The sequence below is a fragment of the Sus scrofa genome, chromosome 1, assembly GCF_054392235.1.
Source record: "Sus scrofa isolate SSC_HxYL_T2T_F1_AM1 chromosome 1, Sscrofa_HxYL_maternal_Yorkshire_Landrace_v2.0, whole genome shotgun sequence".
NCBI classification, from domain to species: Eukaryota; Metazoa; Chordata; class Mammalia; order Artiodactyla; family Suidae; genus Sus; species Sus scrofa.
In genome coordinates this window covers 278,075,837-278,101,851 of record NC_139383.1, presented here as the reverse complement: position 1 = coordinate 278,101,851, position 26,015 = coordinate 278,075,837, and the positions used below count along the sequence as shown (strand labels likewise).

At 38.2% G+C, this 26,015-nt stretch overlaps 1 protein-coding gene across 50 annotated transcripts in view; it reads left to right on the top strand.

Annotated features, from left to right (window-relative positions):
- DENND1A (DENN domain containing 1A) overlaps window positions 1-26,015 on the top strand; it is a 520,477-nt gene that overhangs the window by 156,474 nt on the left and 337,988 nt on the right. For 35 of the 50 annotated variants that reach the window (XM_084995751.1, XM_084995711.1, XM_084995630.1 and 32 more), the window contains 2 exons: window positions 6,646-6,695; window positions 20,145-20,264. The exons of 4 other annotated variants lie outside the window; for them this stretch is intronic. In XM_084995751.1, the coding sequence (XP_084851877.1) occupies window positions 6,646-6,695; window positions 20,145-20,264 (170 nt within the window). The remainder of the gene's footprint in view (window positions 1-6,645; window positions 6,696-20,144; window positions 20,265-26,015) is intronic. 11 more of the 50 variants (XM_084995758.1, XM_084995669.1, XM_084995646.1 and 8 more) reach the window with 1 other exon arrangement.

Here is a 26,015-nt window from a genome sequence, read left to right as displayed (position 1 = left end):
AGTCCTTTAAGATATCTGAATGTACAGTCATACCTTGAGAAAATATAAACTGCATGAAATAAGTATTAGGGCTTAATTATAGGACAAGGGTACACACACACACACGCACGCATGTACACGCTCAAGACACTGGTGCGGCCAATGTCTTTGCTGAATTCATTTTTCTTTTAAAATTAGAATGGATTTTGTGGGGTGGCAGGGGATGTTGTGGGTAGAGGTGCTAATTTAGTTCAGAGATATTCGAAGATTGGCAGGAGAGAGAGGTAACAGCCAGTTCTGTTAGTCCTTTGGTTGTATTGGTTTAGAGGTTTAAGTTGTCATTAAGGCACAAACTAGAGCCACTTCTCTGACACAGTTTTTATCACATCTGCTAGGCTTGTGTCCCAAGAGGAGACGTGGAGAGCAGTGAATTCAGCATGGGCCCATTATCGACTGCTTTTTCGTGTGTTGTAAAAAGAGTGAGACCTCAGGGAGGCTTGGAGCCTCCTCCCGTGTAATGTCCAAGTCAGATTTGAAGGACTGGTGGCAGGAAAGCTTTGGCCTTGGGGTGTGAATTCTAAGAAATAGAGGCACAATTAAGTTTAAAAAATTCAAGGACTTTGAGCTTGATAATGAAAGATTTTTTTCTAGACTGATGTGAGTAGAAAAGTTGCCCATCTGTGCACATTTTTGTGTACATTTAAAATATTTAAAAGCTGATGATTTTTAATATGCTTACAAATTAGTATTTCTATCAGTGCTCTTTTATTATTTTTTCTAAATAGTATCTTCCTGAGGGCATTTGCTTCTTCAGTGAAATCATGTTTGCGGTTTTACTGTTGAGACTCTATTCCTTTGGTATGTGCTACTTTGTGTCCCCCTTAATCTGCCCCCCCCCCATTTTCTCCAGTCTTTCTTTTAGATAAATTAAAAAAAAATCAAGTGTTTGGATAATAGGATTTTAAATGTTTAAGGAAATGAACAAGGCCAAATACTGTAGAGTAGTACTATTAAAGTGCAAGGAATTATATTACTGATACCACTGAATGCTAATTGCAAGAGATTCTAACCAAATCATTTGTTCTTGAAAGAATTGTCAACAAGTTTATGGGGGTTTAATATTGACTTTATAAACGTAGTTCTCTCGTTTTCAAACCTTTTGCTATAAAGTTTAAAGTTAATAAAATGATGTCTGAGAATATAAGATGTTATATAACATTGAAATTTGGGGACAGCTTTGTTTTAAGTAATTTTTTAAGAAAAGGAAGAATACAGAAGGATAAACTGGTGTTGTTTAAGTTAATTTTTTTTTTTTATAATATCCAGTGTTTTTATTTGGGACTTCAAAGGTCATGAAGATTTACATGTAAAAGTAGTTCTAGAGGCGGCTCTTTGGCTGTCATAAGCATTCCACCTATTTACTTAATGTCTCTGATAATTTAAATGTAAAGTTTACAATATTCCTGATATGGAAAATGGTAAATTTCTATATCTTATTGTAGTTTTTAAAATTTTTGAATCCAAACATTGACTATGCATATTAGATATTATATGTTAGCATAATGATACCTATGATTCAGAATTAACTAAAGTTTATAAAGAGTAAACTGGGAGTAAATATTGAAATATACCAAAGAAAGGAAGCAGACTCTGTAGCATTTGAGCAGCATTGTTAGAAATTTGACCCGGCTTTTATGTTCGGGTGTTGAAAGGCCTTTCTGTAAAATCCCTTATTCAAAGCTTTTTCTCATTGAAAAAAATAAAAGTTTGGTTGTAACTATAGTATAGATGTTGGGTTTAATTTGACATTTATAGTGAAGGGGAAAACTTGTGTTTCCTGTTTTCATATTTAGGAAATTTTTGATCAACATTCTTGAACTTGGTGCTAATTAAGCTTCTAAGAACTTCTTACCATGTTGTTTTACTCTTCTTAATCATAAGCTTAAAACCTCTGTTAGCTTTCACTTAGAGTCCCTGGTTTTAACTTGAAATGGCTTAGAGTAGAAATTTTGTTAGCTCTTTTTGTATGTTTGGATTTTGTGTGTGTTCTGTTTTTAACTCTCAACTTGAGTTTTAAGATCATCAATCAAAGGCTTTTCTTTCAAGTCAGTTGCACTGATCTCCATTGTAGGACTTAGAGGGTCAGCATTTCCCTCATGCTATTAAAAAAATTTAAACATAGAAATAGAGTATTTTAGGAATTTGGGCTCCAGTGATCTTTTCATCACACATCTGCATTTTGAAATGTACAAATACATTAGATAGGAGAAACTCAGGAAATGTTCTCCACCTGTCTCCCTGCTTCTTCCTACTTCACTCTTTTTTTTTGGACAAAGGTAAATTATCAGCTGCTATGCCAGCTTTCAACAGTCTACAAAAGGCTGATTGGAGCTTTCATATTTTAAAATACATTCATTTATTCAAGCAGTCTCTTTGCTTTATTTAAATGTTTTCCTGCACACATTTTCTTTTCCCTTTTGAACTATTGAGAACGTGCTTCATCTCCCAACATTCTATAACCCCAGTGGACATTATAATCAGCCTGTGCTTTTGTCTTTCAGATGGCATTTATTTGTAGGGTGTGTGTCTGTGTTTGACTGTCAGTTGTTTTCATCTGCCAAATACAACAAATTTTTGTTTATGGGTTTCAATGAAGTAATGAAAACAAAGTATTTGACATCTGAACTGATGGCTGTTGCAGGATCTCCCACCTTGTACCCCGAATTCAGAGGGAATTGTTTTATCTTTCTCATTATTAATAATTCTTGTTAACTACTTCAAATTTAGTCTTCGAAGTTTTGCCTCCAGGTAGGATGCTATAATGTACAAAATTATAAATGTAAAAATTTCCAGGTTTTTAAGGGAATGGCTTGGTTTCATTAGAATGTAATTGATTTTGTCCAGATTGGAATATGTTCCTTTGATGGGCCTTCTGACCGCAAGGAAATTCAAATTGGGTGAAATGAATCCAAAGAAGACTGAGATGAATCTTGAGTTCATTTCTTATTTGCAAGTGAATCCAGTGTTACGATTGTTGGTTTCATATTTTGGTTTACACTCTGAGATTTGAGCCTTGTAGTTGTTGCTTTTCTATGGCACTGTGCATGGTCTGCTGTTTAATATACACACAACTGAAAGGTTGTGCAGCTGCCCACCCTCCATGCTTCCCCCTGCCCCCTCTGCTCTTACTTCTTCCCACATGGAGTATTATATATTGCATTGCGAAGAAAAGCCCTTTTGGAAATTGCCTATTTCATAAATTGTCTGGTGACACAAAGGGGTTGAATGCTGTGTTCTTGTCTCATTTATTTGAAAACTTTGCTACTGAACTCACCTTAATCAATGAGCTCAGTGTTGTCTCCAATAAGTTATGTGTTGGATATATTGATTGGGAGGGATTTTAGAAAACCCGTCTGGGGTTTATAATGTCAGCAGTGTTTTGATTATGAAAAGAGTTGGAACCTGGGGACATGGAACCAGGTGGCGAATGTCCTAAAGCCAGTGGTGACATGGTGGACTGGTTCCCTCCTGGGATCTAGTTCATGCCCTGCACTTTAACTGTGGTGACTGGCTACTATAGATGCACTTTTTGCTCATTAAAATGTTAAAAAATCAAACTGTACATAAAAAGATTTGTGAAAATATAAACTTGGGAATTGATCTGGAGAGCTGGCACAGTCTTCCCCACCCCCTGCCTTAGCAATGAGGTCATTTACATTTCATCAGCTGTACTGCATCTCGAAGATCCGATTTATATGGCAGTTGAGGTTGTACTGAGGCTACTTGCCTGAAAGAGCTTGGAGGGGGAATGCAGGGGGGATGAAACAGGAAAATTACTCTCTACAAAGTTCCCTAGTCAGAGACACAGGTTCTAGAGAGAAAAAGGGGTTGGTAACTGGCTGGAAACTGTTTTCCCAATAAAGTTAATATTGAAAGACTGTGGGATACTCTGCTGTACATGTGATGCTTAAAATATGTTTAAATCAGTGTTTAAAGTCCTTTCTCTCAGACAGTGGTACTTTTCAAATTGAAGTAATTGTGTTTTTCTTTGGAGAGTATAAGTTACTTAAATGTTTATGTATAGGGAAAACATCAGTATTAAGAAAATTGGTTTATTTCAGTAGTTTTTATTTACAGGAAACATTGCTTGTTTTCCCGTCCTTCTTCCTGTCCTCCTCTTCCCAAACCAAGAAGTTGGTTTTTTGGTTCTGATTGAGAAAATGTGTGAATATGCCTAACACAGAGTAAATGCTCATTTTTGTTTTCTCCTCTGACAGCACAACACTGTGTTGTTTGACTTAAATTGGAAAATCGAGCTCTTTGTAATATCACAAACACGAAGAAACATATTGTAATGCACAAACATGTGCCTCCATTTGCCTCTCTTCCCTTCTCTCCTCCCCTCCCCATGCCCCATTCCTTAATTAGCCTTATCACCGCTTTCTTGGGTGAAAAGGAAAGCTCTTGGGAGAGGGTTATACTCAGCCCACATTGAGTATTTTGATACTTGTTCTAATATTATCTGACAGACAAATTCATGGTTGGTTATTACTCTTGACATTAGAAAGTAGTGGGTAGTTTCTATATTGTGGTGAGTAATAAGGTGGGCATATTAGATCCCTCTGACTCTGCTGTAGCCATGGGGGTCCTTTCTTTCACAAATCTTGAAGTGTTTTTTGTAGCTCAGCTCCTGCTAGAGTAGGTGCTTTTGCACCGGTAACTTTTCAGGAGTGAAGGATAAATGTCTTTGTAGCCAGTGTTGGCAATGAGTGAACACTGGGAACTAAGTTTGAAAGAATGCTTGGTACATAAACTGAAGTCAGTTGATGCTTTGTGTTATTTGAGATTCGATATGAAAAGAATTTGTAAGGAATGTCTTTTGGGGCGTGAAACCTAAGAGTTTTATTTGTGAGGGTTATGTATTTTACAACTGCAGACATTAACATGAAAGTTCTGTATGATGTTTTTTCTGATATTTGCCTCATAATAACATTATGCATTGAGAAATTGCTATTGTTTTTCTGATTATTAGCTATTGCAATTTATTTAAACAATGAGTTTTAAAACAATGTATATGGACTTCTGAATATGAAATGAACATAATGTGCCAGTAATGCCTCAGAATATGTTGAAGTATTCTCACCCACTCTTTTTCATTTTCCAGTTTTCTATTTCTTCCTGTTTCATGACATGCCTTAACAGTGCTATGATATACATCTAGTCCAAAATGATATTAAAAAATAGGATATGCTCAATTGCATTATGTAGGCGGAACATGCTCTGGCAGAGAAAGTCAGTGTGCTTTCTGCTTCATTGAGTGGGTTATTAGATTGATGTGGTTTATTTCTTGAATGATAGAACTGGTTTTAAAAATAAATGAAGCGAGAAGCATCAATTCAGTTAGCATTGATAATTCATTATTATTGGTTAGAAAAGTGCTACATTTGTAAACTGATCTTTAATTTATCACTTGGGTTAGGATTTGCAATGGGCAGGTTTGTTTTAATTTGAACCAGCTTCTCAATGACTGAAAAATGTGTTCCTCATTTTGTCTTGAAGTTGAGGTTTTAAATAGTTAAAAACCAAATCAAACGCTTGAAAGGAATACTTTTTTAAAATTTATAACATTGGTCCGTGAACTTATGATAAACACCAACTGTGGGCTGTCCAAGTCTGCAGTTAAAATTAAGCTAGAGAAAATTCTATGAAAGAAGTAACAGTTACTTGGGTGTGTGTATTGCTGTGTATATATGTTCTGTATACATGAAATATATCTACTGGGAAAAGTCACACACCACTGTATATTGTGACTCATTTAGGATTCTTAATGTTAGAAGCTTTTCTTTTATTAATAAATCTTTGAAATGTCACTGTGCTTTTTTGAATCCTTTTTGTATACTTCCCTGAATAATATGCTTGGCTTTATGTACCTACGTATTTGTAAAAAGACATTTAAGCTGGTCGTTTGCTTTGGATTTGTATAAATTACAAGCAGGTAAGTATATACAATTATGGTACTGCCATTTAACTAAAAATAGTGCATACTTAAAATTGTTATAGTTTGATTACAAAATAAATTCATGCCAGAAATGGCAGCTTCTTGACAAAGTAAGTAAATAAAGTTTTAAACTCTTAAAAAAAAAAAAAAGTAGTTGACAATGTTCAGGGACAATTATCTTCATGTTGGTTTTCTACTTTGCTTGTGAGTTGGCCTATTGATGTTGGGAAGCGTTGTCTAATCCCGGCCCCCTCTGTTCCTAGGTAACAGGCAAGAACAGTGCCAGCAACAGCGGCCCTGCCAGGCCAAACCCATGTGGCTCAGTGTTATTCACTCTGATCCATATGGTCAGGCTGGAGATGGTCCCTAGAGGGGTGTTAACACTCAGCAACCCAACCGCCTCCCTCCCTTCAGAGCTTTCCTGCATGGCTCCTGCTGCTTGCCCATGTGTGATTCTTGATTAATTTTTCATTTTTAATGAAGTTTGATCATGTTTATTATTTCTCATGATTGACTGCCTAGTACTCCTCCTATGTAATTGATAAAGCCCATATTTCTTCATCTGTCTCCTCTTTCTTTAGGGTAAAGTTGCTAGATTGTGTGCCGTGGTTAATGTTAGATTTATTGGTCCCATTAGATGTATAAATTATCTCTCTTTTTCTCCACAGGAAGTTCTACAGACTTTGACCAAGTTTTGTTTCCCCTTCTATGTGGACAGGTAGTGTCAGATTTTCAAATTTTACTAGAAAAAAAAAGTGTCAATAAACCTGCTCTGGAAAATAAAAACCATACCATTCTTAACATTCTGTCTGTTTAACCATGATTTAAAACACATTATGTTTCAAGGAGAGTTGTGGTGTTCTCCTTTCCTGGGGATTTTATTGACACTATCAAAAAAGTTTAAAGCCTAGAGCTTTGCTTTGGTTAGTTTGTGAGATATATTTTGCATGACATTAAATTTTTTATTTCGGTTATCAGACTCAACCATGATTAAGAATGGTTGGTATTTAATCCAATGCTATTTAATTTTTATTGATGTATGAATATATTTAACTTAACCAAGTAATATCATGTGACACCGTGGCCTTATGAGTATTATGTAGACTTTTTTCCTTAGGCTTCAGCTTAAAATTTAAATTAACATAGGCCCAACTTGTTTAAAGGTGTTCAGCTATTTAAAAGGTACGTTGCCAAATAGTGTCTTACATTTTGTTTAGGTGGCTAAAAGCGATATCTCTGGGGAAATAAACATTTTATTTATATTTCTAGACTAAAAAATAAAAATTATGTAACCTTTTTTTCAGTATTTGCATTATGATAAATGTTCCTTCTCCCCACTCCCCTCCCCAGGGCCACACTTGGGGCATACACAAGTTCCCAGGCTAGAGGTCTAATTGTAGCTGCAGCTGCTGGCCTATGCCACAGCCACAGCAACGCAGGATCCAAGCTGCATCTGTGACCTACACCAGAGCTCACAGCAGTGCCAGATCCTTAACCCATTGAGTGGGGCCAGGAATGGAACCCACATCCTAATGGATACTATACTGGTTTGTTACCACCAAGCCACAGTGGGAACTCCATGATAAATGTTTCTTGGAACAGAATGAATATCAGAACTCCAAGATAATTAAAATAGTCTGAGTGGGTTTTTGTTAGTTTTGTTTTTGTTTTTGAAATATGCCACTAGCTTATTTTTAAATGGCTTATTTTAAAAACAATTTTAGAAGAGTTTTTTTTACTTAAAACTATAATTTACTAACAATGTTAATAAAATGGCAAAACAATCTTCCTAATCTAATTTTCAAGAAATGTCTATTGTATTTTTAATTACGATTTAAGCATTATTTTTGCAGTCATTTATTTGTTCACTCAATAGCTGCCTATCTGTGATGTTCTCTTCATGGCGAATTGAACTATGAGCCTGTATCAATGTTGCATCTTGAAAATTCTACTTTTAGTGACAAGAGGTTTTAGAAAATATCATTATAAATAAAAGTGCCATAATATGTTCCAAGAAAGCTACAGAACATGCTCATCTTAAGGAAGGTTCTAGCTTGTATTTTAGTATACCCAAACAAGACAGGCCTGAAAGAGTTTCATGATTTAGAGTGCATGTAGGTAGTATACCACTTGGATTTTTTCTACACTTTGTAGTGGCAGTGTTCTGGTTTATTTGGCATAAACTTAAAAATGGTGTGAGATGAGAATTGGTAGCCAGAAGTGTTTAAAAGAGTACTAAAAAGCAAAAGAGTACTGAAAAAAAGCAGCTTTGGAGTGTTGCCAGCCACTTATAATCACTGTTTTCTCTGGGTCTAACTAGTTATTTTTTAAGCCAATCAACCATTGTAGTATTTCCAGACTCAGGCCTTTAAAATCCTAGTACCAGGGCTGTTCTAGTTACAGGTTGATGCTCAAAACAGAATAGTCTTAATTTTAAGAGGGTCAGTCTTTGTAATGAGAGTCCTCTTGTCTCTTCTTTATCCTATTCCCTCTAAAAATAGCAAGGAAGTAGGGTTTTGTTTAGAGACATTTAATGCAAACTTCACATTTGTATGTATGAATTAGTGATGCATGAAATCTCCAGTCGCTTATAAAATGTATTACAAATTATGGCAAGGGCATATTTGTACAAATTAATAAAGCTGAAATGTTTTAAAAATGGGTAGGTGTTTAACAAAGAAAAATAAGAATATATTTTTTCATGACTCCCTGTTTAGAATGGTGATATGCTTTGGGTAGGTATTCCTTAAATGACTTTGTTAACTAATATTAGAAGAAATGTACAATGAGATTAAATCCCTCCCAAAGCACATATGTATGTGCACGCATGCACACATGCATTTTCCCTGTCTTAAGCCACAGGCATACCTCTACCTATCTGTCTGGGTGATTACATTCTGAAACGGAAGGAAAACGAGAGTCCCTAAGTTATAGTCCTAAAGTCTGTTTTGTCACCAATCATGTCTGATGTCTTTATTTTGTTTGCAAAATATCTTTCTTCCGAAATGCTTCTCTCCAGATTACCCTCCCCTAATCATATTCCTCCTGTTTTTTTCACAAAAAGATTTGGAATAGAAATATCCTTTTATAGATATGTTTTACTCTTTGCCATGTACAATGGTTCTTTCTTAAATTGCATTGTATTACACACCCTGTAGGCATTGATAGCTTTTATTGATCCCCCACTTCTAACTGTGGCATACTTTAATACAGAAGAGAGAATAATAATTAAGTTTATTTCCAAAAATACAAAAGTTTTAATATCACCATCCTTTTTCTTATCTTGCAGTTAGCACTGTGAAATGGATATGCCCAAATTCTAAGGCCTGCAAAGCTCCCCAGATATACTTACGATATTGTTTGACTTAGAAAATATTTTGGCATGGGAGATGAGTAATGCTCCAGGTGATTATGTTCAAAAAAGGAAAGCTCCCTCATCTTTTCAGTATCTGTACTTTTCTACCTCAAGGAACAGTAATACAACTTTCTGACGTTTCTAGCCTATATCAAGAGTTGGATTTTCATAGCTGTCATCAGATCACCCATTAACATTGACATCTTGCTGTCTCTACTGTTGTTTTTAAGATTTTTCTTTCTGAAACTAGGTCTTATGAAAAATAATAATGCTGGTACCTTTTAAAAAGAAAGTGCTTTCTCATGTATTATCTCATTTTATCCTCCTATCATAAAAGATGAGAACAAGTGCTATTATCTTCGTTTGAAGAAATCTAAGCTGTAGAGAAATTGTGACTTGCCCCAGGTTCTCTTAGGCTGCGGGCAAAGTCCATTTCCTAAACGAGACCATTTTTCAGTAGAGACTTTGTGGGGAAACCAGTCACCAAATAGAAGAAAAGAAGGAAATTGGGATTTGAGTTCTTAAATGATTTTAATCAATGTGCTGGGCATTTTTACAATAATATCTTTATTCTTCCCAGCAACTCTCATAGATAAGAGGTGGTGGTATCTCTTTTACAGAAAAGCAAGGGAAACTTCAGAGTGTATAGAATCATGTTGGGTGTTATGGAAATGGTATCAGACTTGGAGCTCTGAGCTCTATGTGTTTCTCGGTCTAATCCGGTCAGTATTGTAAAAGCACAGAAAACAGTATCTATCCAGAAGGATAGTGTGGTTGGGAAAGACTGAGATGGTCAGAGAAAACATCATATAGTGGGGTGAGGCTTGTGTTGAGTCTGCAAGAATGTTAAGTAGAAGGGAGAGCCCAATACCTCATGTGCACTAAGGAGCAAAGCAGAGGAGAAACTGGGAATGAGCCTAGAGATTGTTGGACCAGAGCAGATGGAGCTTCCTGTGGAGAGGGTAACATGTGCAGGATAGCTTGGGCTTTGGCTACAGGAGGCCTTGAAAATGTTTGGGAATAAGACCACAGGATTTTAAAGCTGAAATTCATCTGGTTTAAGCATCCCATTTTACTAAAGGGAAAGTAAGATCCATAGAGATGAAATGACATTCTTATGTCACTATGTAATTACAAGGCTGGGAGAGGAAAAAAAAAAAAAAAACAGTTAACCTTGTTCCTAAGCCTGAGTTATTTCTACCCTACATTATACTTGAAGCTCTTGGTCTAGAGAAGCATTGAAATGACAGTGCTGAGATCCCTGTATCACTCTCAAAACATTTTTATTATTATTGATGAAAGCAGTCTTTTGAAACAACCACCACCACCACAACAACAACAACAAAAGATTTGAATACCATTTCACATTGTGGTGCTACTTAACTTGCTCTTGCTAACTGGCAACCTGCTTCAGTTAGTCAAAGCACTCAAGACATTTACTGGATGATGGAAAAGCTGTTCTTCTGCATGTTTGTGCTTATCTTCTTTCAGAACCTGGAAAACCAGCTACTGTTCAGTTGTCCTATAAACTATACTTGTACACGCAAGTGACATGAGCATGAAGTGAAATGACACAATCTTTTCAAGGGCAGAGGCGTAATTTAATGATTTAGAATGTAACCCCACAGATGCAAATATGGTTGAAAGGCTATTTACCATTTTATTATGTATTTGTTATGTGCCATGCATTGTGATGTTTCTTTTCCTGCACTAAAAGCTTACACATTTGCAAGGTTGCCATTATGATAGTGCCACATATGAGGAAACAGAGGCTCACATAGATTCAGTGACATGCCCAAGGTTCCACTACCATAGGTGGCACAGCTGCTTTTGGGACCCATGTTTGTCCATCGTACTTGGTCTGTATCAGACTGTTCCCATTAGATCCATCACACCACAAATTAACCAAGAAAATTTTAAACATTTATTTCAAAAGCATTATATAGTTATTGTAAAAAAAAAAAAGTAGAAAAGGCAGATAATTGAAGACAGTGGAACCCATTTTTATTCAGATAACTAAAAGAAAATAAAAGGCACATGATTAGTGTTTTAGTTTTTGTCTTTAGACCTCTCCTCTTGCTCCCACTTCTATATATTCACCCTACTGTACTTTTCAACATTGAATCCACTGACCGGTTTCATCCCTTGTTTTCCCTCCTTGGTTTAGTTCCTTAGTTTAGCTTAAACTCTGGGTTAAGTTTGGCCGTAGTCATTTTCTACAACATCTGATAACCACGAAGTAATTTGGCCTTAGTGGACAAAACACTAGGGGCAACAACCAGGAGACCCAGGTTAGAGTTTTGATTCTGCCACTGACTCCCTCTGTGCTGTGAGGTAGGTGACCTCTGTCATGAGCACCTTGGTTTCTTCATGGTTAAAAAGGGGGAATTGGAGTAAATCTCTGTTATTCCTCCTAGTTTTGATACTTAATAGAATTTTTTTAAACGGCTGAACCTGCAGCATATGGCTAGGGGTTGAGTAGGAGCTGCATCTGTGACCCATGCCACAGCTTGTGGTAACTCTGGATTCCTAACCCACTGAGTGAGGCCAGGGATCAAACCCAAATCCTCAGGGATACTATGTCGGGTTCTTAACCTGCTGAGCCACAACAGGAACTCCTTAAATATTTTATTTAGTTTTGATGGCTTTTGATACTCGACTTATGATTCATTTTGACTTTGTCATGATGAGGGACTGGAGTTTCCCTGTTTGTAGAATTATCCATTGTGTTTCTCAGGCAGATATCTGGCAGTGTGTGTCCTACTTTTGGTCCCCAGACATTTTGGGTCAATGTCATTTTTGCCACTTGGACCTCAGTGTGAAAACTTGAGTCTTTGGCAGATGAAAGGTATACTTATGGAAAGAAGCTTTGAGGCTTGTATAACTAAAGGTTGGGAGATATGGTAGTTTGATAAAACTGATGTATCATATGCACTGAAGAAAAGGAGAAGCAGCTCTTATGGATACCTTACAGTAGATGGCCCAACAGGGAATTTTTATTAAGCAATAGTAAATAGGATGAAAAAATGTTTCAGTTCCATATCTCAACATTTATAATTTCATAACAATAAGAATTATTATTTTCATTGTATACCTCCTAGATGCCAGTTACTTTTTTTTTTTTTGTCTTTTTAGAGCTGCACTCACAGCATATGGAGCTTCCCAGGCCGGCCTCCACCAGAGCCACAGCAACACAGGATCCGAGCTGTGTCTGTGACCTACACCACAGCTCATGGCAATGCTGGATTCTTAACCCACTGAGCAAGGCCACGGATCGAACCCGCATCCTCGTGGATACTAGTCAGGTTCGTTTCCACTGCACCACAGTGGGAACTTCTACTCTGTATACATTGTTTATCAGCCTGAAAATCACTTTGTAGAGTAAGTATTACTCCCATTTTATTTTTTAAATTTTTTGTATGCATTCCTTTTTCTCATATTATCATGCTCCATCGTAAGTGACTAGATATAGTTCCCAGTGCTATACAGCAGGATCTCATTGCTTATCCATTCCAAAGGCAATAGTTTGCTTCTATTAACCCAAAATTCCCAGTCCATCCCACTCCCTCCCTCTCCCCCTTGGCAACCACAAGTCTGTTCTCCATGTCCATGATTTTCTTTTCTGTGGAAAGGTTCATTTGTGCCAAATATTAGATTCCAGATATAAGTGATATCATATGTTATTTGTCTTTCTTCTTTCTTCTGTTATTTGACTTCACTTAGTATGGGAGTCTCTGGTTCCATCCATGTTGCTGCAAATGGCATTATTTTGTTCTTAATCCAGTCATCTGTCAATGGACATTTGGGTTGCTTCCATGTCTTGGCTATTGTGAATAGCGCTGCAGTGAACATACAGGTGCATGTGTCTTTTTCAAGGAAAGTTTTGTCCAGATATATGCCCAAGAATGGGATTGCTGGGTCATACAGTAGTTCTATATTTAGTTTTCTAAGGTACCTCCATATTGCTTTCCATAGTGGTTGTACCAGTTTACATTCCCACCAACAGTGCAGGAGGGTTCCCTTTTCTCCATACCCGCTCCAGCATTAGTTATTTGTGGACTCATTAATGATGGCCATTCTGACTGGTGTGAGGTGGTACCTCATAGTAGTTTTGATTTGCATTTCTCTAATAATCAGTGATGTTGAACATTTTTTCATGTGCTTGTTGGCCATCTGTATGTCTTTGGAGAAATGTCTGTTCAGGTCTTTTGCCATTTTTCAATTGGGTTGTTGAGTTTTTTGCTGTTGAGTTGTATAAGTTGTTAGTATATTTTAGAGATTAAGCCCTTGTCAGTTGCACCGTTTGAAACTATTTTCTCCCATTCTGTAAGTTGTCTTTTTGTTTTCTTTTTGGTTTCCTTTGCCGTGCAAAAGCTTGTCAGTCTGATGAGATCCTATTTGTTTATTTTTGCTTTTATTTCTGTTTGTTTGGGAGACTGACCTGAGAAAACATTTGTAAGGTTATGTCAGAAAACATTTTGCCTATGTTCTCTTCCAGGAGTTTGATGGTGTCTTGTCTTAAATTTAAGGCTTTAAGCCATTTTGAGTTTATTTTTGTGCATGGTGTGAGGGTGAGTTCCAGTTTCACTGATTTACATGAAGCTGTCCAGTTTTCCCAGCAATACTTGCTGAAAAGATTGTCTTTTCCCCATTTTATGTTCTTGTCTCCTTTGTCGAAGATTAATTGACTGTGTGTCTGGGTTTATTTCTGGGCTGTATTCTGTTCCATTGGTCTGTGTCTGTTTTGGTACCAGTACCAACACTGTTTTGATGACTGTGGCTTTGTAATATTGCCTGACGTCTGGGAGAGAGTTATGCCTCCTGCTTGGTTTTTGTTTCTCAGGATTGCTTTGGCAATTCTGGGTTTTTTGTGGTTCCAGATAAATTTTTGGATTGTTTGTTCTAGTTTTGTTAAAAATGTCGTGGGTGATTTGATAGGGTTTGTATGGAATCTGTAGATTGCTTTGGGTAGTATGGCCATTTTTACAATATTAATTTTTCCAACCCAGGAGCATGGACTATCTTTCCATGTCTTTGAATCCTCTTTAATTTCCTTGATGAATGTTGTATAATTCTCAGCATATAAGTCTTTCACCTCCTTGGTCAGGTTTATTCCCAGGTATTTGATTTTGGGGGTTCAGTTTTAAAAGGTATTGTATTTTTGTATTCCTTTTCTAATATTTCATTGTTGGTATACAGAAATGTAACTGACTTCTGAAGTTAATCTTATATTCTGCTACTTTGCTGAATTTGTTGGTCAGTTCTAGTAGTTTTGGATTGAGTTTTTAGGGTTTTCTATATAATCATGTCATCTGTATACAGTGACAGTTTACATCTTCCAATTTGGATACCTTTTATTTCTTTTGTTTGTCTGATTGCTGTGACTAGGACTTCAATACTATGTTGAATAAAAGTGCTGAGAGTGGGCATCCTTGTCTTGTTCCAGATATTAGTGGGAAGGCTTTCAGCTTTTTTCCATTGAGTACTATATTTGCTGTGGGTTTGTCATAAATGGCTTTGGTTATGTTAAGGTATGTTCCCTCTATACCCACTTTGGTAAGTGTTTTTATCATGATTGGGTGTTGGATTTTGTCAAATGCTTTTTCTGCATCTATTGAGATGATCATGTGGTTTTTGACTTTTCTCTTGTTAATGTGGTATATGATGTTGATTGATTTGCCCATGTTGAACCATCCTTGTGAACCTGGGATGAATCCCATCTGGTCGTGGTGTATGATCTTTTTGATATTTTGCTGAGTTCGGTTGGCTAAAATTTTGTTGAGATTACTCTCATTGTAGAGATGATGCTCAGAGAAGTGCAGTAATTTGCCTCTGCTTACCTCTGCAGTGAGTAGCATATCTGGAATTCTAATCCAAAGCCCAGACCTTACTGTTTCACCTTCTTTCTCCTGTGTCAGAAGCCTCTGCCTCTATGAAATAATTCACAACAGCTTAAAAACAAGTTCTGGTGGTCTTGCTCTGTTATTTATCTAGAGCTTTTCTTCTCAAACTCATCTAAAACTGCCATGTTGCTGGATTCAGTAGACATTTCTTTCTCTTGATGCATGTAAATACAGTCGACCACTCTTTCCTGCTTTTTCTGCCTACAAGTCATTCTTTCCTCCTTTGATGTTCTCTTCACTACCCTTCCTCTATTTTTTTTTTTTTTAATTTATAGCTGTACCCATGGCATATCGAAGTTACTGGGCCAGGGATTGAATCCAAGCCACAGCTGTGACCTCTGCCACAGCCTTGGCAATGCTGGATCCATAACTCCCTGGGCTGGGCCGGGGATCAAACCTGCCCCTTTCCAGCGACCTGTGCAGCTACCGTTGGATTCTTAAGCCACTGTGCCCCTGCAGAAACATCTCATCCTCTAAATTAGTGTTTCTGTAACTTGGTCTTGGGTCATCTTCTATTTCTCTGAGCTCTCTGTGTGATTTTATCCTTTACCATGGTGTTAAATACTCTCTCTGTGTTGATGACTTCCAAATTTATAGCTCCAATGCAGACTTTGCCCCTGATTTCCTACGTAGTCTGTTCAGCTATGTACCTGACATTTCTAGTTACAGGTTTCCCAGACTTAACATATCCCAACTAGAAGTCTCTCCCCAAATGCGTTAGCGTTTCCTATCATTAAATGGTAACATGCTACCTTTTTACTCTCAGTCCTGCCATTTGCAAGCCTGGCATTTATACCTGCTAGCTCTAACTGGGATCTATCTACCCATCTCCACTTTCACTGTAAGAGTTAAGCCATTATCCAGACTCACCTAGACTATTGCTCTAGCCTCCTGACTGTTTTCTCTGCTTCTACTTCTGCTTTCTTTCAAACTGTTCTCCACCTAACAGTCAGTTAAAAAATTTAAAACTGTAGACCAGATTGTTGTTCCTCTTGATTAAAATCATTCAGTAGCTTTCCGTTGCCCTTTACTCATCAGTTAGTCTCTCTCTTTACCATGAACTGTGGGGCTCTCTGCATGATGTGGCACTTGCTTTACCTAGCCCCTTCTCAAGCCACTTCCTCCTTTCTCCCATACCTCAGCTGTACTGGTGTCCTTTCAGTTCCTTGAACATGCCCAGCTCCTTCCAGCTGAAGAATCTTTGTGCAGCTCTTTGTCTCCCTGAAACACCCAGTCCACCTGCTCCATCTCATCCTTCCTGTCAGTAATTGTCATCATTTTTGAGAAGCTGCCTCTGACCACATTATCTCAATAGGGCTTTTCCTTCTCTTTGTTCCTTCTTTGATTTCATATAACACTATCCGCAAGCTGTGTGCTTTATGGTTATTACTTCTCTCCAGCTAGACATGTAGCCCCACATCAGGATGCATGGTGTATATCCGGCATTTGTAACAGTGCCCGATATAGTTGCTCAGTTTCTAAGATGGGTATCTAAACTTAAACGTGAAGCTGATAGAGAAAATCTCATTTCTCCGGGGAAGATGGGCATCAATACCGTCCATCCATACAATTCATGCCATTGATACAGAGAACCTGTATGTAATTTGAAGATTAGGAAAAAGGCTGCAGGAGGGGGTCTTGAATGACTGACAAGCACTAAAGAGGCAGTATGAAATGTAAAGTCTGTGGTTGGAATAGTCACTGCTTTTCTCTTTTGTTTTCCATATTTACCTAGGCATGGGAAGCATAGCTAGGGTGATTTTGGCCCTGGTCTTCTTGGGCTTAATTCTGGAAGTTCTGAAATTTGGTTTTTCCTGCCTAGTGGGGAGTATGGTTAGTCTGTTTGTTGAAACAACTGTATGAATTCTCGCATACCTGAGTTCCTTAAACTGAGTTGACAGCTTCTTGGGAGGGTTTTCACTGTGTTTGGTGCAGTGTGGCAGAATTGGAAAGGACTTTGAAGCAAAATTGGGCTTGGTTTTATTTTGTTCCTAATTTGAAAAACAACAGTAACCAAAACCAAAACCACCACCACCCTCCCCTCCACCCTGTTTCCCTATCAATGAAACAAGAGAATTGGACAAGGTTTACTAATTAAGGTTCCTGCCACCTTTTCTCATTGTGAAATCTCTGATTCCCGTAAAAAAATGTTTGGTTCTGATCCTGGGGATAATAGCAAAAACTGAAGCCTTAAAGGAAGCCTTTCCCCAAAGTTGTTTTTATGGAGAAATAGTGAATGCTATCATAGACTACCTTAGCAAGTAGAGAGGGAAGGATAAATTCCTTGGGGATTCAGAACCCTTTGAGTTAACCTCTATTTGACTGCCCTTGCTCAACTGTAAGTTTATTGGAAATTGTCCAAGGAAAAAATATTTTAGAGTTTAATGGTCTGGGGCTCTTAATGACTTGTACTTCACCCTAATAGGAATTTAAAAAGTGAATCAACTGAGAGTAATAAGTGCCCCCTTCTAAGCTGTGCCTCCTCGAAAAGAATCTTTTTCACTTTAACACAAGAATGAGCAATTCATTTGGTTGCCCAGAGGACCACCCCCTCTTTGCAGAAAGGATGCAGCAGAGAGGAGAGAGAAAGGCAGTCTTCCTTTCTCCTTACAAGTATTACAAAGCTGAGTCATACAGGAAGATTAAAGCAAATGAATGATTTTAATATGAATTTTAGTTTTCATTCAGTGGTAACAGCTGACATCTCTTTTATTAATTGTTCCTACTATGGACTAGCCTTTAGATCAAATGCTTATCTCACTTATTCACCAAATAAGCTTTGGGTTGGGTGGTAGTTTCCAAGTTTCCAAGTCACTTACCTTCTGAGCAAGGTGAGCTACTTAGAGGTTAAATAATTTGCTAAATTAAGGCACAGTTAGTAGCAAGTGATTGAGTTGGAATTTGAACCAAGTAAATGAGTAATGAATCTTTCTTTGAGATGACAATATGGCTGAAAGAATTTTTTAGCATTTTTAATGGTAATTTGAAGATAATAGGGAAATTAATGACACTCAAATCACAAACCAAATTGTGTTCCTTCTCTGTCCTTTTCCTAGAGACCCTGGGTGTTGTCTTTTCATCTAGTCCTGTCAATACCCTTTCTTTCCAAGGTGCTCCTTAAATATTCTAGAAGTGAAATCAAACCCTGAGTTAAAACAATGAACCGTCGTATTTTATATGATCTCATAATAGTATTTCACAAAAGCCTGACTTTATTTGTAACTTAGAGTCTTCCTGACCTGTCGCTTTAAATATTTTAATAATACAGGTTTTTCCCCACCCCTAGTGAGGCCCACTTTTTTCCCCAATCACTTTAATTATGTGAACTAGAATCCTGTTTCTCACACATCTTCAGTTCTCAACCTTGTTAAAATTAATCATATAATCCCCCTTTAAAACATAGTATTAAATCACCATAGTAACACAGTATCCAAGCTTTATAGATAAAACATAACAGCCATAAGAAGGTAGCGTTTGGTGTCCCCTTGACAGCTCTATAACTTTTATAGAAATATGTTCCTTCTCCTGGCTTGTGTAAGGTGGAGGGATAGCATTACTTACACTTGTTTTATTACCACGTAGCTTTTAAATTGCTACCTTGTTTTTGTTCACATTCCTAGATAAAAAAGGAGAGTTAGAACACTTTTCTTTTCTTTTCTTTTTGAATTATTTTCTTGTATTCTCTAACCACTCTTCAAGATAGGGAATTGTTTCCTTAAATATGACAGGGAATTGTTTCCTTAAATATGACCAGGTAGGGTCCATTGACCTTTTGTACTGGAATACATTGAAAGTCTCTTTAATTATCTTCTCTTTTCTTTTTCTTTCTTTTTTCTTTCTTTCTTTCTTTTTTTTTTTTTTAATGTTCTTTAAAGCCTTGGTTTCATTTCTTAGAAAGCATTGTCAAAATATTTGGTATTTTGTCCTGTAAAACATAAAATGTATTCCTCATAAATTTGGAAATATGGAAGATACAGGAATTTAGGAAAGTAACATTTAACCTTGCCAGCTTTTGAATTCCAGCTCCTCCCCTTAGTAGCTCTGTGATTGATTCAATTATTTACCTATTCAGTCCTTTAGTTTCCTTTTCTGTAAAATGGGAACATCATCCAAATTCCAGGGTTGTGGAGTTCGCATTGTGGCACAGTGGAAACAAATCCAAGTAGTATCCATGAGGATGCTGGTTTGATCCTTGGCCTCACTCAGTGGTTTGGGGATCTGGCATTGCTGAAAGCTGTTGTGTGTCACAGATGTGGCTCAGATCCCACATGGTTGTGGGTGTGATGTAGGCCTGCAGCTGCAGCTCCAGTTCAGCCCTAGCCTGGGAACTTCCATATGCTGTGGGTACAACCCTAAAAAGAAAAAAAAAAAGAAAAAAAAAATTCCCAGGTTGTGAGAGCAAATGAAATGGTATGATATCAAGTGTCTAGCTTGGGGGCTGACACTTAAATTCTGCTATTGCAGTCTCTTGTTTTCTGAACTAGAGGAATGATCAGGTGAACAACATTGCCAGCAATGCACTGGCTGAGAGGGTTTTGGTGTCAGATAGGCCTTAAAATCCATCTTGTTGCAGTTTATCAGTTGGCACCTTGGGCAGTGCCACTCTTTGTCTTTAAGGTTAATAAAATGCACCTTTCAGAATTGGTTTCAGTGCTTAACAAAGCTACCTGCCTGAACTCTGTAAGAAGAAGTTTTCGTATCTGTGATGAAGTGGTCATTGCTTGCTATCTTTTTTTTTTCTTAATGCTATTTCAGTCTGTTCCCTTGAAGTGTATAAATTTTAAGTTCATTTATAAAGAGTTCCACTGAGAAAGGAAATGTTACAGGTTCAACGACTTGTTGTGATTAGATACTTTATCAGGAGACTTACTGCACATTCATTTTCCCCTTTGTTCTGTCTTTGCGGCAGCCTCACAGTTGGCCAAGTTGGCCAGAACTTCACGTTCGTGCTCACTGACATTGACAGCAAACAGAGATTTGGGTTCTGTCGCTTATCTTCAGGAGCGAAGAGCTGCTTCTGTATCTTAAGGTAAGGAGAACGGCTTTGGCCATGGCTAGTTCAGTGAAACAATGTCAGCTTTTGCGTTATTCTTCTGGTAATTAAATTTTCCAGCTGTCCTTTTATTTTCCTATCTCTTTCCCACAAGTCACTGCACTTGGGGAGAAGGACTTCCTAATGTTGTCCTTGCACTTTAAGTTCTGCAGATAATTGTATTTATTTATTTGTATCACATCCCTTGGGTGGGAAAAAGGATCACTGCTTCTGTGGAGTGTGTGGAAGCTGGACAGTCAGCGTGCCTTCAGTTCCTCCCACTGTTATCTGGAACTGTCAGAAATTAGCCTGTTAGGCTTTCCCTTGGACATTTTGTGTATGTAAGATTATTAATAAAGTATGTGTCTGTAGCTCAGGACGTCTTGCAGACACTGATTATGTCCTTCTCAAAGTAACACCCCTGCCCCCTTTGGGTCAATGTGTAACTGCTTCCCAACTTGGCTACCTCTGTAGAGGTTTGAAAAAAGTGCAGAATTCTGTAAGAAGTCTTCTTTAGGTCTTCTAAAACCCCGTTCATACACCAGAACCACACTTGCTTAATGCTCTGTTTCCTCCTGCCAGAGGGGTAAGGCGTGTTCTGGGGTGGGAGGATGTGTGGAAATCTGATTTTGGAGCTGCTGGCTCTGTGGGCTCCTGCTGGGCGCCTCCTGCGGGGGAAGTAAAGGCATCCCACGCACTCCCCTCCCCATCTGCCTTGTTAAGTAGGTGTCAGAGGGGCCTGCCTCCTGTCTCTCTCTGCTCATGTGCAACAGCTCAGGGCAGGACAGCAGGGAGGCGGCCCTGACAAAACCCGGGTCCCCAGTCTTAGGCTTAGGCCTGGAGATGGCAGGCCAGACCCTCTGTGAATTCCAGAAAGGGTAGTTCTCTGGTGTACTAGTGTCTGTACTTTCTTCTTCTCTTCACTTAGAAAAGACCTCCCTGCCCCCCCAAACACACATCCTCACATCATAGAGGTGGTTGAGGACTGACTTTCAAAGTGCCTTCACTCTGTAACTGTCAGTCATACGTCTTATTTTTAATCATTGTTTTTAAATCAGTGAGGTCAACTTTCTTCTTCATCAAGCGTAGCGTTTCTGATTAGGATACTAGAGGACAACTGCTGGAAGGACCGTGGGAGAAGGTCCAAACCTGGCTGCTTTGTGAGGCTGCTGTTTCTCAAGCACATCTCAGTAGCCCAGGCCCAAGGACTGCTTGGCCAAAGTGTTAGATTCTGGTGTAAATTTTTATTTACTTTTAGTTTTTACGATGTTTTTTTAAAGAAAATTTTCTATTTTTGTCTATTATTTCAGCTATCAAATGTCCGCTAGGACACTGCGTATTTATATAGTCATTTAGAGGCGCTGAGAATTTAAACCAGGTTCTTGGAGTTTTGCAGGAGGGCTTTTCCCCCAAAGGCTATGATGTTTCTTTCAAAGCTTGGATGTGTGTGTTGAGGGGAGAGGGACCCATGAACTGGCACTATCTCATTCACTCAGCAAATTTCAGAGAGTGGAAACCTGTTTATTTAAAAACTGTTCTCATTGGATTCTGATGTTTGACTTTGTATGTCCATATGTAGGCCCATCCACTTCATATTTGCAAGAAGCTAGTTGAATGGCCTCTTGCTGCATCATTTAGAGTGAAAAATAACAGCAATAGGCATGTTTTTTAATCTATTATACTAGCTTGGAACTATGGAAAAAAATTTGATGGGTTAATTCATTCATTTGTCAGCCCTTAACTGAGTGCCTACTATTAGCTAGTCCCTGGGGAGATGGATGATCATGCTATAGTATGCTCTGTAATACATGGAACAATGCCATGGTATAGGGATATTCTTCTTGCTATTGATATTCTAGTGCCAGAGGATAGTGACTGTGGTTAAAAATGAAAAGGTCTTCACGAGTTCCTGTGGCACAGCAGAAACGCTTCCGTGGAACCATGAGGTTGCGGATTCGATCCCTGGCCTTGCTCAGCGGGTTAAGGATCTGGTGTTGCTGTGAGCTGTGGTGTAGGTTGCAGACATGGCTCAGATCTGGCATTGCTGTGGCTGTGGTGTAGGCTGGCGGCAACAGCTCCAGTTAGACCCTTAGCCTGGGAACCTCCATATACCATGGGTGTGGACCTAAAAAGACAAAAAAAAAAAAAAAAAAAAGGAAAAAAAGAAAAGGTCTTCTATGAATTCTAGGATGTGCATTTCCCTGTGCTTGGTTTGGGAATAATGCTGGGTTAAAACTAGTAGGCGGGAGGAAAGGCTTGCTGTTAACCCTGGATTACTGGTTAGTGACGTGTCCAGCGGAGGGTGGAAAGGACTGCCAAGAGACCATGGGTGGGTTTTGGGTCTGGGTTACATTATTAGCATCATCCTCTTTTGCTATTTGGTCTCCTTGCTTTCCTCAGATGCTGTCCCTTTAGTTAACCTGTGCCTTGAGATCCAGCCACTGTTCTCATTGTGCCCAGTACTCTGACTCAGGTCTGCTCTGTAGTCAACTTTACTTTTGCTTTCCATTTCTTCTTATGAGAATAGTAATTCCCAGTGATGGCATCTGTGTGCACATAGGCTCCACTATTGTAGGATTTAGCATCTCACGATCACTTCCTCTCTGACTATTGTCCCAAGCTCATATGCTTTCTGACCCTTATGAACCACTAGACCTCTCTGCCTTCACGCATTTACCCATTCTCTCAAACTCGGCTTGTGTGCTTCTCAGAGTAGCCTTCTCCAGGCAGAGGAAATCATCCCATCCTCTGGATGCACCCAGCATGCTTTGCATACTTCATTTACACAGTCATAAAACTTGATCTTCCTTTGCCTTTCTCCTACTGGACAGTTAACTCTTTAGGGGAAAAGTGTATGTCTTAAGCAACTTTGCATCCCCAGCTCTTAGTGTAGTGCTTGACCAAAATATTATGTGCATGGTTTTCAGAGACAGGGAGATCTGTTAAATTCAGTTGGAAGATTAGGACACTGAGGGCTCTGAGTGAGAGGAAAGTCCTCAGTAGACACTAGTTCAAAGAAAAAATATGAAGTACAGCTGTTGGCAGAAGCATTGTTCACACTACCAAACAGTTCATTTTAGTCATAGGAGGTGTACCTTTGAGTCTCGCAGAGGAGATTCAGTGTCACAGTGGACAGGCATGTCCATGAAGGACTAGGTCATCAGTATTACAAGATTTAAACTTAACTTCACGATGAACTATTCTTAGACATCCTTTATTCAGTATAACATACTAGGTTTGTTCTTGGGGGCACTGTCTGTTCCTTCCCACTAGAATGTAAACTCCATAAAAGCTGGGACTTCTTACCTGTTTTGTTCACAGATACACCCAAAGTGTATTGAAGAATGTCTGCATATAGTAGATACTTAGTAATACTTGTTTTATGAAGGAATGAATCCCTGAGTTTATTTTTAAACATTTTTGCAAAATTCATTTGAACTCTTGTCACCAGCTAACCCTGACAGAGATATAGTTGTACTAAAGTGTAAGTCTTGTTAACAAAAGTACCATCGCAGGAGTTCCTGTTGTGGTTCAGCAGAAACGAGCCCAACTAGTATTTATGAGGATGTAGGTTCAATCCCTGGCCTTGCTCAGTGGGTTAAAGATCTGGTGTTGCTGCAAGCTGTGGTATAGGTTGCAGATGCAGCTTGGATCTGGTGTTGCTGTGGTTGTGGCATGGGCTGGTGGCTATAGCTCCCATTTGACCCCTAGCCTGGGAACTTCCATATGCTGCATCTGCAGCCCTAAAAATAGAAAGTACCATAGTATATAAAGTCAAAGGCATTATTCCCTCCCACAGTTGACTAGTTCTTTCTATTAAAGCATTTTTTACTATACCTTGAGACTCACCATTGTATTATTTAACTGGTTCCTAGATAGTAGTTAATAATAGATTAAAAGCAACAGCTAGGAGAACAAGAGTTAAGGGTAAGTTAGTTGTTTTCCATTATAAACCCAGGAATGTGAGAAAATATTTTTAGCATTTTCACATAGTACTATCTGAGTCTAAAATATAATAAGAATTTACCTCTGAAATATTTCAAATAGCATAAAGCAGAGTGACCTAGATCATTTCTTCATGGTTCCTATATGCCCAAATAACACATGCCAGGCTAAAACTGTAATGAAATATGCTATTTATAGATAACTTCTGGTTTTGGATGAACAAAACATAAGAGTTCAAAGCCATAACTGTATTGTTTGGGGTAGGGGAAGGAGTAGATTTGGAAGATGAGCCATATAATATTAAATTTATTTACTCTTTATAAAGGAACTTTAAAAATATTTGTGTTCCATAATTTTTTCTCTTTTATATATAGGGATCTTATTTCAGCCCTTGAGAAAGCTTGAGTAACTATCTTTATACCCAAATAAAACTGTTCAGAACCTATTATACGTTTTGGGAAGAAATAACTTGTTTCATGAAGATGGGATCTAAACTTTTTTTTTAGTTTAACAATTAAACTTTTTATTTAATTAGTAAGTATCATAGTGTCTTGTATATACCAGGAATGAGCAATGCATAACTTGTGGTCTTTGGCCTTTATGTACCTCAAGATCCTTTAAAAGAGACTCAAAGATCTAGCCCCAGCTCTCACATGAGAACCTTTTCAGATGTCATGTTCATGCAAGATTTTGGTGAACTGAGTTTTCTGAACTTGGTCTTACAAACTGAAACAAATATAAAACTGAATATGCTTCTGGGTGCATTATTTCCAGACCTCTTGATTTTGATACCCACCTCCCATTTAACTTCTGCTACTCTTACTGTCTTAGGAGCCACTTAATCTTTGGTAAGGGACTATGTAAACAAGTAATTAAAATATAATGTGATAAGTGCTGTTTTAAAAAAGTATGTATGTATAAGGTTCTTCAGGATCACAGATTAGGTGGTGCCCATGTCTGACTTGGAGAATCAGGGAAAGTGTTGCTGATGGGTTCCAGTTAAACTGGGTCTGAGAGGATCAGTGGGGGCTTGCCTGGAGAAGAATGGGAAAAAAGCTCTCTGGCCAGTGGAAACTGGTGCACAAGGGCCCAGAGAAATGAAAGGTATAGCTAGATGAAAGAATGATGAGAATTGTGATGCAAGGGTGGTAGCAACAGATGATGCCATCAAAGTCTTGGGGCAGATTGTGAAAGCCCTTATGGGACATGCTCAAGATTTTGGATTTATCCCATAGAGAATGGAGTGCCATGTGATGGTCAGGGGCAGGCGTTAGAAATACCGGTTTGTACAGCAAGGCTAAAGTGGCTTTTGTATGTGAAACTGCTGTGTACACACATACTTGGGGTTTTCTGGTTATTGTTAGAAGGGATGTCATCAGTTTGGGAGTAGTACCTGATTTAGATTGGACTTTTCAAGCCTCAACTTTAGGGTTTTTTTTTTTTTTAATTATAACTTAATGAAATATGTTCCTTGGTCCTTTTTGGGGAGCTATTGTCCTTCTTTCCACATAAGTTGGCATATGGGCTTATGTTTAAACATTGATTGTGTTAAGTGAGAACCGTGTTCCTCCTGGAACACTTTCTGACTTAATGGCAGGAACAACTCTTGCATCCTTTTTCATCTGTATTGTACTCGTTTCTACTATAAATGGGAAAGCTCAGTTTTCACAGAGAAAAAGAAGCTAGAAGTAATAAGAATCTGGTTTTGAGAACTTTGACTTCTATCTTTACTGCTCCCATGTATTTTAAACAACACATACAGTTTAGGAGAAAAATCAAAGGACTCTTTCCTGTGGCAGGTGC